At 39.1% G+C, this 12,175-nt stretch overlaps 1 protein-coding gene across 1 annotated transcript in view; it reads left to right on the forward strand.

Annotated features, from left to right (window-relative positions):
• The first annotated feature begins 1,909 nt into the window (after nt 1–1,909).
• Nucleotides 1,910–12,175, forward strand: part of PPEF1 (protein phosphatase with EF-hand domain 1) — a 91,097-nt gene continuing 80,831 nt past the window's right edge. The window contains exon 1 of the mRNA XM_030305468.1: nt 1,910–2,052. Within this exon, the coding sequence (XP_030161328.1) occupies nt 1,983–2,052 (70 nt within the window). The 5' untranslated portion in view covers nt 1,910–1,982. The remainder of the gene's footprint in view (nt 2,053–12,175) is intronic.

Below are 12,175 nucleotides of genomic sequence, written 5' to 3' on the forward strand. Positions count from 1 at the left end.
ATCCATTCATCTGTCGATGGACATTTGGGCTCTTTCCATACTTTGGCTATTGTTGATAGTGCTGCTAGAAACATGGGGGTGCATGTGCCCCTTCGAAACAGCATCCCTGTATCCCTTGGATAAATACCTAGTAGTGCAATTGCTGGGTCGTAGGGTAGTTCTATTTTTAATTTTTTGAGGAACCTCCATACTGTTTTCTGGAGTGGCTGAACCAGTTTGCATTCCCAATTTCTAGGTAATTTTAGAGGTCTCTCCCAGTTTTAAACTTCTATGATTCTGTTATTTAAAATCATGCCAAACTGATTTCCTCCTCCTCCTTCTCTTCCTCCTCCTGTTTTCTTCTTCCTGGGCTGGGATAGTCCCGAATGTCAAGGTGTCAAAGTATATATCTTAATTTCATGAACATTTTTAGCAAAATTTCCCAGGATGCCTCATAGATAAATAAGATAATAGTTGCAATGGGTGGATTTACCACCTGACTGAACAGATATGTTCAGAGAGTGTGAATGTAATGGATCTTCAGGAACCCTGGAGAATGGGCTGGAGTGGAATGCCCTTGGAGCTGACCTTGTTAACATTTTTTATCCATGATGTAGGTAAGAAAGACCGGATAGAAGTGCCTGTCAAATTTGGAGATACCCCAACATTGACTAGGGTTAACTATTTCAATACATAAAAGAATTAGGCCTAGCTCTGATCAGAATATCTGTTTATTAAGGTTATTATTGTTTTAATGATATTTCCATAATTCAGGTATTTTGTTCATTTTTCTCTTTCTTTAGTTGAGTCAAAATTTTCAAGCTTTTAGCATACTGCTAATGGAAAAATAGATGTGCCTGGTAGGGTCCCAAGTCAGTTGTTTTTTGACCTTGTTCCTATCAAGAAATGCAGATAGATTCGATCAGGCTGGTTTGGAGCAATACAAAATAAAGGCAGCATCACCCAAAACAGTCACGAGGAGGGACACTAAAATCCGTTTTGGCTTGTTTCAAAAGGGCACTCCCCCCAGAGGCACCTGGCCAGCTCAGTAGGTAGAGCTTGCCACTTGACTCTTGATTTCTGGGGTCCTGAGTTCAAGCCCCACCTTGGGCATAGAGCTACCTTAGAGAGAGAGAGAGAGAGAGAGAGAGAGAGAGAGAGAGAGAAAGAAAGAGAAAGAAGAAAGGAAAGAAAGAAAGAAAGAAGAAAGAGAGAGAGAAAGAGAGAGAGAAAGAAAGAAAGAAAGAAAGAAAGAAAGAACGAACGAACGAAACCCACAAACAAACATAAAGGGCACTCTCCCTGATTCTGGAACTCTAGTCAGGGGGTGGGGGTGGGGGGGGGGGAGGCCTTCGGCCTCTTTTTTTAAAACAAGGTTTCCAACCGGTTCTGAGAAACAGTGTTGAGGAACTCACTTTGATTTGAATTTTGGCACAGGTTTTTAAATATGTTGTTTTGTCTCATCATCTCCGATCTGTGTTTTTAAAAACCCAAATAGATTTAATTATGAACTTAAAACTAAAACAGTTAAATTATATCAGCTCCTTCATATCCCATTCCCCGTATTTCAATTAGAAAATTGTATGCTCTTACATTTCCATTTCTCTTTCCATTTTTGATGCTTTATTTTATATAGACCTTGATCTGACCTAGACGGGGGGGGGGGGGGGGGGGGGGTGGGGGGATATAATTTATGTGTAGCAGAAAAGCAATCTATGGTTGCTCCGGTGCGGCTGCTGTGTTTTGGAAAATGCACCAGGATTAGATTATGTCTGATCACTTTCCACATCACATGATGAACAGCAGTTGAGAAGAAGCATAAAATGAATCCTGCCGAGAAGCCCTTAGATACCTTGCTGTTAACGGGCGCTTCCCTCTCCCCCTCCCTCCCTCTTGTGCCTTCCTCATCAGGATCTCTGACTGAGGCGGGTCAGCTAGGAGTGGCTCCTCGCAGCATAAAGAGACACACTTTTCACACTGTTTTGGAATGAGAAGTTAAATTCATGAGCACACATAATTTAGAAGACATGGGCTGTGGCACTTCGTCTGTGACAGACACGAGATCTGAGCAAGGTGAGTGCCAGCGGGGGTGGGGTGGGGGTGCCTGTCTTCGTGAATGAACGGGGAGCCCGAGTGCACCGGATTCGCCCTCTCCCCTTCCCCGCTCTCTCCCCTTCCCCCGTTGAGTCACTTGCCCCTCCAGCCACCAGCCCGGTGTGGTGGTACACAAGGCACCATCACTTGAGCCGAAGGTTAAACATTGGCATAACTTAGGAAGATGTAGCTCTGAATTTATGATGTGCCGTGAAGTATTATCTAAGAGAGAGTTTATGTTTGATTTGATTTCAGCTGAAAATGGACCAATATAAAATCTCAATTTAAAACTCTGTGGCAGGGAACAAGAAAGTCTCTGTGCATTTACCTCTGTTTATTCGATATGCTTATAAATAGCTGTATCCATACCTATGTGGTGTTTAGTGGCATCGTTGACTTTTTATTAGAGTTTGTAACTCGGTGATCGGATTATTTTTTATAGCTATTCAACACAGAACTTCATGAGATTTGCCCCCATGTTTTTAGAATATTCCAGGTAGAGTTTGGGAAATGCAAGATCATCTGCTTCCCCAAAAGGGTGTTGTTTCTAAATACATGACATGCCCCCCAAGACCCCTGTATAATTAGAGGCTTAAGTATTCCCTTTGTTTATTTCATACTGAGCTTCTCATACCTACCAAGTTGCAACTCACTTGAGTGTTTAAGAGACATAGTTTCCACAAGCAACTTAAAGAACAAACAAACTGGGAAGATTATGTGAATTATTCACTCTCACGCTCCATTCCTCTGGTGTCTAGGTTATAGATAATTTTCCCAATTCCTCTTCCACATGTTGCTTTTGGAAGTTCACTCAGGCTTAAGATGGACAGTTTAGGATGCAGAGTATTCTCTACTAATTAGCGTGTGATGTTTTCTCTTGGGAATCAAATGCTGTTCTGCTCCATGAGTTAGCAAAACCGATCTCCCACAGTAGGGAGACGTTCTAACTCTTTCAAATCTGTAAATCTTTCAAAAGCTCCAACTGAGCTAATTCCATGGTCATAATTTACCATAAGAGAGTAAAGCGAGTAATTATCTTTTTATATGTAGGATTACATAGCGTTCTTTAAATTTCGCCAAATTTCTTAGGTTAAACAAACAAAAAGGCCAAGCCAAACTCATAACAGTGAATTCTCTCTTTTTGAAATACTTCTCAACTTTTAAAATGTTGCAGGTAAATGGAAATAATACTTTAGAGTTTTGGATTGGTTTTTCTTTTAAATAAATTACCGAGGTGAAATGCACATAACATAAAATTAATTAATCATTCTAAAGGGAACATTTCTGTGGCATTGGGTACAGTCACAAAGTTGTGTAACTGCCCTTCTCTCTAGTTGCATACATTTCCATCACTCCAAAGCAAAACCCCTTTTATATTAAGCAGTTTCTCCCAATTTCTCTCTCCTTCCAGCCCCTGACAACCACCCGTCTATATTCTGCCTCTGTGAACGTACCTATCCTGGATATGTCAAATATACAATGTACCTTCTGCCCCCTTTCACTTAGCATCCAGATTGTAGCATCTTTCATACTTCATTCCTTTTTAAGGCTGGATAGTATTCCATTGTACGTTGAGACCACATTTTGCGTGTCCATTCCTTTGTGGATGGACATTTGGGTTATTTCCACCTCTTTGGCTACTGTGAATAGTGCTGCTCTGAACATGAATGTACGTGTACTTGTTTGAGTCCCTGTTCTCAGTTCTTTGGGGGTATATACCTAGGAGCGAAATTGCCAGGTCTTACGGTAATTCTGTGTATAACTTTTTGAGGAAATGTCAAACTGTTTTCCTGCATTGCTTTTTAAAAAGAGCAGTTTTATGGAGATATCATTCACATGCCACACAACTCACCAGGTTAAAGCGTCTAATTCACCGGTTTTTAGTATGTTCACAGAGCTGTACAACCATCGCCACTATCAATTTTAGAACATTCTCATATCCTTCCCCCAAACCATTAGCAGTGACTCCCCTACCCCCTACCTCCCCAGCCCTAGGCAATCACTAATCTCCTTTCCGTCTCTATAGATTCAGACTCTTCCCGGACATTTCATATAAATGTAATCAGATCATATGAGTCTTTTCTGTCTGACTTCTTTCATTCATCATAATGTTTTCAAAGTTCATGTTGTAGCATGAATCAGAGTGTCATTCCTTTTAATTGTTGAATAGTATTCCATTGTAGGAATATGCACACTCACCCATTCATCAGTTGGTGGGCATTTGGGTTGTTTCTATTTTTTTTATATTATGAACAATGCTACTATGAGCATTCGTGTACAAGTTATAGTGTCAACAGATGTTTTCAGTGCTCTTGGGTATATACCTAGGAGCAGAATTGCTGGGTCATATGGTGGCTCAATGTTTAACATTTTGAGAAACTTCCAAACTGTTTTCCCAAGTGCCTGCATCGTTCTGCATTTCCACCAGCAGCCTATGATGGTTCCAATTTTTTCACATCCTTTGCAACACTTGTCTGTCCTTCTGATTATACCCATCCTAGTGGATATGAAATGGTAGTTCATTATGGTCTTCATTTGCATTTCCCTAATGACTAGTGATATTGAGCATCTTGTCATGTGTTTATTAGCCATTTGTAAAATGTCTTTTTTTAAAAATTTATTTATTTTGAGAGAGAGAGAGAGAGAGAGAGAGAGAGAGCGAGCATGAGTAGGGGCGGGGCAGAGAGAGAGGGAGAGAAAGAGAATCCCAAGCAGGTTCCACACGGTCAGCACAGAGAGAGCCCAACGGTGAGATCATGACCTGAGCTGAAGTCACGAGTTGGACACTTAACTGACTGAGCCACACAGGCACCCCATTCGCCATTTGTAGATCTCTGGAGAAATGTCTATTCAGATCATTTGTCCATTTTTAGTTGTGTCATTTGTTTTTATATTGTTTTGTTATAAGAATTCTTTATATGTTCCAGTTATTAGTTCTTTATCAAGTATATGATTTGCAAATGTTTTCTTTCATTTAGTGGGCTGTCTTCTCACTTTCTTGATGATATCCTTTGAAGCAGAAAGGTTTTGTAATTTTGATAAAGTCCAATTTATTTTTTCTTTGGTTGCTTGTGATTTTGGTATCATAACAAAGAACCCATTGCCAAAGCCAAGATTATTTATGGTTATGTTTTCTTCTAAGAGCTTTATATTTTTAGCTCTTGCATTTAGGTTTTTGATACATTTTGAGTTGATTTTCACATATGGTATGAGGTAGAGGTACAAATTTATTCTTTGCATGTGGATATCCAGTCACCCCACGACCATTTGTTGAAAAGACTGTTCTTTCTCCGTTGAATAGTCTTGGCACTCTTATCAAAAATCAATGGACTGTAAATATGAGGGTTTATTTCTGCACTCTGAATTCTATTCCATTGATCTATGTGTCTCCTTATGCCAATACCACACTGTCTTGATTATTGTAGCTTTTGCAGAAAGTTTTGAAATTGGGATTCTGAGTCCTTTACCTTTGTTTCTTTTTCAAAATTGTTTTGGCTTTCCAGGTCCCTTGTACTTCCATATGACTCTTAGGATCAGTTTGTCAGTTTCCCAAAAGAAGCCATCTGAAATGTTGATGGGGCTTGCATTGAATCTGTAGATCAATCTGGGGAGTATTGCCAGCTTAACAGTTACATCTACTGATCCATGAACATGGAATGTCTTCCCATTTATTTAGGTCTTTAATTTCTTTCAACGCTATTTTTTGCATTCAGAATTTACATTTTACACTTCCTTTGTTAAATTTACCCCAAGTGCTTTATTCTTTTGAATGCTATTACAAAATGGAATTGTTTTATTAATTTCATTTTTGGATTGTTCATTGCAGGTGTGTAGAAAAACAATTGCTTTTTGTATATTGATCTTGTATCCCAAGACTTTGGTTGATTCCTTAGGATTTTCTATTTACAAACTGTGTCATCTGCTAATAGAGATAGGTTTACTTCTTCCTTTCTATTCTATGCCTTTGATTTCATTTTCTTGCGTAATTTTCCTGACTAGACCCTCTCTTACTGTTGAATAGAAATTCATGACTACACATCCTTGTCTTGTTCCTGATCATAGAGGAAAGCATTCAGTCTTTCACCTTTAAGTATGATAGTAGCTGTGCCTTTCTCCAGGATGCTCTTTATCAGGTTGAGGAAGTTCACTCCTATTCCTAGTTTATTGATTGCTTTTATTATTTTATTAAGAAGTGGTGTGTAATTTTGTCAAATGCTTTATCTGCATGTATTGAAACGATCATGCAGTTTTTGCCCTTTGTTCTATGATACAGTATACATTAATGGAATTTCAGATGTTGAACCAATTTTGCATTCCTGAGATAAATCCCACTTGGTCACGGAGTATAATACTTTTGATATGTTGCTGGATTCAGTTTGCTAGTGTCTTGTTAATGATTTTTGCATCTATATTCATAAAAGATATTGGTCTATAGTTTTTCTTCCCCTGGGGTGTCTTTGTGTGGTTTTGATATCAGGGTAATACTAGCCTCATAGAATGAGTTGCAATTCCTTCTTCTCTTCCATCTTTTAGAAGAGCTTGTGAAGAATTGATATTAATTATTTAACTGTTTGGTAGAGGGGCTCCTGGGTGGCTCAGTCGGTTGAACATCCAACTCTTGATTTCAGCTCAGGTCATGATCCCAGGGTCATGGGATCAAGCCCCACATTGGGCTCCATGCTCAGCATGGATTTTCTCTCTCTCTCTCTCTCTCCCTCCCTCTGCCTCTCTCCCCCACTTGTGCTCTCTCTCTCTCTCTCTCCCTCTCTATAAATAAATCAATAAATCAATAAATAAAGCTGAACATGGGCCTTTCTTTGTGGGTAGTTTTTTGATTACTTCTACTTTTGTTATAGATCTATTCAGATTTTCTATTTCTTCTTGAGTCATTTTCAGCATTTTGTGTCCTAAGAATTTGCCTATTTCATCTAAGCTATTTACTTTATTAGCATATACTTGTCAAAGTATTCCCTTATAGTTTTTTTTATTCTTCCATTATCTCTTGTTGAATATATTAGTCAATGTTTATTCTGACTTCGTAATAATAAATCTGCTGAAAACTGAAGCAACGATTTTTACTTATATTTATCCATAAAAAGTTTTTCTCATTTAGAAATACTGTAAAATATAGAAAAGCATTTGGAAATAATTAATATTCCTCACTCCACTACCCAGAGGCAACAACTGTTAACATTTTGATAATTTCTTTCCAGTTTTATTTTTTTTTGGTATACTGTAGGTTTTTGATCATCCTAAACATTAATTTTTTGTAGCCTTGCTTTTGGCACTAAGACATTGTTATATAAACATCTCTCAAGTTTTTATAAATGCTTTGTAAACATTTTAACCATTACTAAACATTTCATTTAATGGGTAGATCATCATATTCTTTTTTTTTAATGTTTATTTATTTTTGAGAGAGAGAGAGAAAGAGAGAGAGAGAGACAGAGGAGTGTGAGCGGGGGAGGGGCAGAGAGAGAGGGAGACAGAGAATCCAAAGCAGGCTGCAGGCTCTGAGCTGTCAGCACAGAGCCCCATTCAGGGCTTGAACTCATGAGCCGTGAGATCATGACCTGAGCCGAAGTCAGACGCTTAACCAACTGAGCCACCCAGGTGCCCCAATCATCATATTCTTAATTATTCCTCTAACATGGGACCTTTTTTTTCCACTAATATAAACAGTACTTAGAAGAATTTCTTTATGTAGTGTTTTTCCTTACTTTGGATTATTCCCATATTCAGGTGATTAGATACGAACTTATTGTGTTAAGGGTTATGAATGTTTTGAAAGCTCTTGATAGAAAATGATAGCTATTATTTCCTGATTACTAACTATATTCTAGAGAGTGTTCACAATATTCTGCATACTTTTTATTTAATCCTTGCAGTAAACCTGAGTCAAGCGTTACTATTCTTTTTTTGTGTAGTTTGAAGAAGCTCTCACGCTCCGCGAGTGAGTACTTTTCGGGGTCAGATTACTAACCACTGCCAGAGTTGGGGTTTGAACCCAAGGAGTTCTGAGTACAGTGGGTTTTTTGCCATCAACCGTCACACCCTTCTACGGTTCCTCCCAATGTCGCTGCTCTTGGAAACTAACTTTAAATTTACTCCTACAAAGTACCTTTTTTTTTTTTTTTAAACATTTATTTATTTTTGAGACAGAGAGAGACAGAGCATGAACGGGGGAGGGGCAGAGAGAGGGAGACACAGAATCTGAAACAGGCTCCAGGCTCTGAGCTGTCAGCACAGAGCCCGACGCGGGTCTCAAACTCACGGACCGCGAGATCATGACCTGAGCCGAAGTCGGCTGCTTAACCGACTGAGCCACCCAGGCGCCCCTACAAAGTACCTTTTATTTGCATAGTGCTCTTATAGTTGGATGGGCCCCTTCATATACATTTGATCTCTACAGGCTGTGAAGGGTTGTTCTCAATTTGTAAAAAAAGGAAACCAAGGCTTTGCGAGGCAAAGTGATTTGCTTACCGACAGACACATAGCTAGTAAGTGGCAGAGCCCGGGTGAGGGCTTGCTTCCTGTTTCTCATGGTCTGACTAGAGTGAAGGGCTTTTCCCTCCCACTTTGGTCATTCGGCCTCAATACAGAACTCTGCCTCCTAGTGTATCAGGGCATTTTGGAGGAAAAGTAACCCACATATAAAATCGAGGCTACCCCTTCTTGTGGGCTATCTATCTTCCATGTAGAGAAGTAGCATCAATGCTGTATTATTATTATTTCGCTTCTTTTGTGATATGCAACGGGGAAGGGAACAATCATAGCTGTCATTTATATTGATTGCCTACTACTTTCGTTATTTCTATTTCTCTGCAAAACTCTTGGAGGAAGCTTCGATTAGTTTCCTTTTCTAGATGAGGAGACTGAACCTAGATGAAAGAACTGTCCAAAGTCATGTCCTAGTTCACCTGAATTGGAACCAGCTCTGACAGATTCCAAAGTCCATGCCCCTCTGGATATGCTGCCCTGACTTGTAAAATAGGAATTTATCAAAAAAATGGAAATGAAACATTGCAATTTCATTCTCCTGAGCTTCGCTTTATACTTAAAATTTTATATTGATGTATTTTGAATTAATAATCTGTTGCCTTTTCTTCCCCCATGGAATACTCTGAGGACACGATGATTTATTTTCTTTTATTTCTTCCCTGGAAACCACTTAGAAATGCATTTATTCATTTTCCCTAAGTGCTGAGGAGCCTACAAAGGCTATGTAGCGTTTTTTGGCTGTGCACTTGGGTGCTTTAAGCTATGAGAAATGGAAATTTTCTCTAATGGAGATTGTTCTTTTAAAAAATATTTGTTCTTTATTTTTACTTAAAAGTTTAAAAATACTAACTAGTAAACCAAATATTTCTTTAGTTCTTGGAATAACGTCTAGTTTATTTATTGTTTAAAAATCTAATGAGCAAGCCATTCACAGCTGCCTGAGAGATCCCCTCCTTCCACCCCCAGCCCCGTATCTCCCACCTCCACATTCCCAAAGTTAAGTCCTTTGCAATGCTGTATATTTAAATTTGGGACCTTCATGGAAAAACAATCAATGACATTGTTTCCTTTATCTTTGTTGATCTCTGAGGAGTTTTCTGAAAGTTTAGAGGGGCCTTTGCCGTTCTTGTTAGTGTTGGATTTTCTTTTATAACTGCCACCAAGCAGTCTTTATTGGCATCGTGAGGTATAGCAGAAATCTCTGTGAGCTGGGATGTCCCTCATTTTCCTCCTCAGTGAAATGGGACATCAGATGAGACGCTCTTTAAAGTTCTTGCCACCCAAAGACCATCAATATGCTCTATAGCTGCGGGTACCTGTGGAGGGGTGGGGGTATTCATTTCCCCCTTCTGTTGCTTACTCCCTTAGCTGCTACCGCATGAACACTTAACGTGCTCACGTGCCTTTCCTCTTTTTTTCCTTTTCTTTGGGTTTGGGTACATTTTTTCCCCTTCATGTCGTTCTGTTTTACTTTACCCCCAACTTCTTATCTTTAGAAATTGCAAACCTACAGAGAGAAGATGGAAGATTAATACAGCGAACACCCACATCCCCGTCAGCTGGGTTCACCAGCTTGTTAACCCTTTACCATTTTCTCTCTCCCGCTCTCCCTTCCTTCCCTTTCTCCGTCTCCTGTGCCTTCTCCATTTGACAGCAAAGCTGTGGACATTATGATATTAACCTCTATATACTTAGCATGAGTGTCCTAAAAAGAGGGTTTTTCTTTTATATAACTGTAATACTGTATCACACTGAAAAAAACTGTAGCACTGGCGGATTAATATTGTTGAACATAGAGTTCATATTCAGAATTTCCTCATTGTCCAAAACGGCCTTTTGTAACTGTTTTTTTCCTTTCCCTTTGGAAGAAAGGCCTTCCCTTTCCCTCTGGTTCCCTCCACTGACTCTCCTCCCTCTCAGAGCTTGTTCCTGAAGGGGACGTTCACAGTGCTGTCTCCCACCTTCTCGTGGTTCATTCCGTCCCACGGAAAATGATTTTGACAAGTTCTTGAGTGCCCTTGAAGCCCACTGGACCATTTTCAGTTCTTATTTTGCTGGGTTTCCTGGCAGTACTTGGCACTCTTGCACTCATGGCCCTTGGCTTCGACCCATTCTCCTGGTTGTCCTTGTGTCTCTGAACTGTTGATAAGGGCTCCACTTTCTCCCAACTTTTAAATATTAGGATTCCTCTGGGTTCCTCTCGGGCCTTTTACTTTGTCACTCGAGTGCTCTCCTGCGGTAACTTTACTCTCATGGCTTTCATTATCATCAGTATGTCAAAACTGCCAAATCTTCATTTTCGGCCTATATCATATACTATATCCCTGGTTTGTTGGCATCAGTTGGGAATAATTACATTTTATTTAATTAACCAATTCAATCAATTTAAAATCCCAGTATAATTAACATATAGTGTTATGTTAGTTTCAGGTGCACAATATAGCGATTCAACAATTCTATATACTCAGTGCTCATCACGATAAGAGTTCTCTTAGGGAATTTTATTTTATTTTATTTTATTTTATTTTATTTTATTTTATTTATTGTAAGGTAGGCTTCACGCCCAACATGGGGCTTGAACTCATGACCCTGAGATCAAGAGTTACATGCTCTACTGACGAAGCCAGCCAGGCGCCCCTTAGAGAATCTTTTTTTTTTTTTTTTAATGTTTATTTATTTATTTTGAGAGAGAGAGAGAGAGAGCGAGCACACAGGGGAGGGGCAGAGAGAGAGAGGGAGAGAGGGAATCCCAAGTAGGCTTCATGCTGTCAGCACAGAATTTAGGGAATCATTTTAAACAAGTACTTTTCTTTGTGGAAGGAAACCACTTTCTGCATCTGAAATTATGATCCCTTTCAATAATAATTTTTAGTTAATTGTTCACTTTTTGATATGCTAATGTGTGGGTCTTGAGGTTTATATAGGAATGGTACTACAAACACATTTATTGCCTGTATGAAACAGGCACACAAAAACCAAACATCCTTTTCATTTTTCACACCTATTAAATGCATCTTCATATTTTTTGTTTATTCGCTGTGTGACTAATCCACCTCTACTTTTAGAAATGTTAAGTATTATGAGACTCTGCCACGGACTATTTAGAGACCCACTCTAGAATCATGAGCTCTTGGGGGGTAGAAAGTATTACCGGAAGAGTATGAAGTCCCACCTCCCCCATTTAAATGCTTTTCACCAGCTTCTAGCCTTGACTAGACAATTCACAAAGGAGCCAGCTTTTAGTTGGATCCTGTTAGTTGTTAGAAAATCCTGTTACAAAGAGACATATTTCAACGGAGTATAAGAAAGGGCATTACCTGAGGCCCACTTGCCAGTTATTTCCTGTAATCAGAACACTTTTCTTACACAATTATGGCTTTATATTGCCTTATCTTTCCAGCAGCTGCAAAAGGCAAAAATTTAATGCTGATCGTATTTGACCTTGGGTGAATGAATGTGGCAGTATAACTCAGATTAGTAATTAATAACAGGGGAGACATAAAACAGAATTGCAGTCAAGACATTTAATTTTTTTTTTTCCGAGTGAGGATTAGAGGTCATGATTGAATTGTTGAATAGAACATATTTCCTATGAGAAAAT

The sequence above is a fragment of the Lynx canadensis genome, chromosome X (genome assembly GCF_007474595.2).
Source record: "Lynx canadensis isolate LIC74 chromosome X, mLynCan4.pri.v2, whole genome shotgun sequence".
In the NCBI taxonomy this organism is placed as follows: Eukaryota; Metazoa; Chordata; class Mammalia; order Carnivora; family Felidae; genus Lynx; species Lynx canadensis.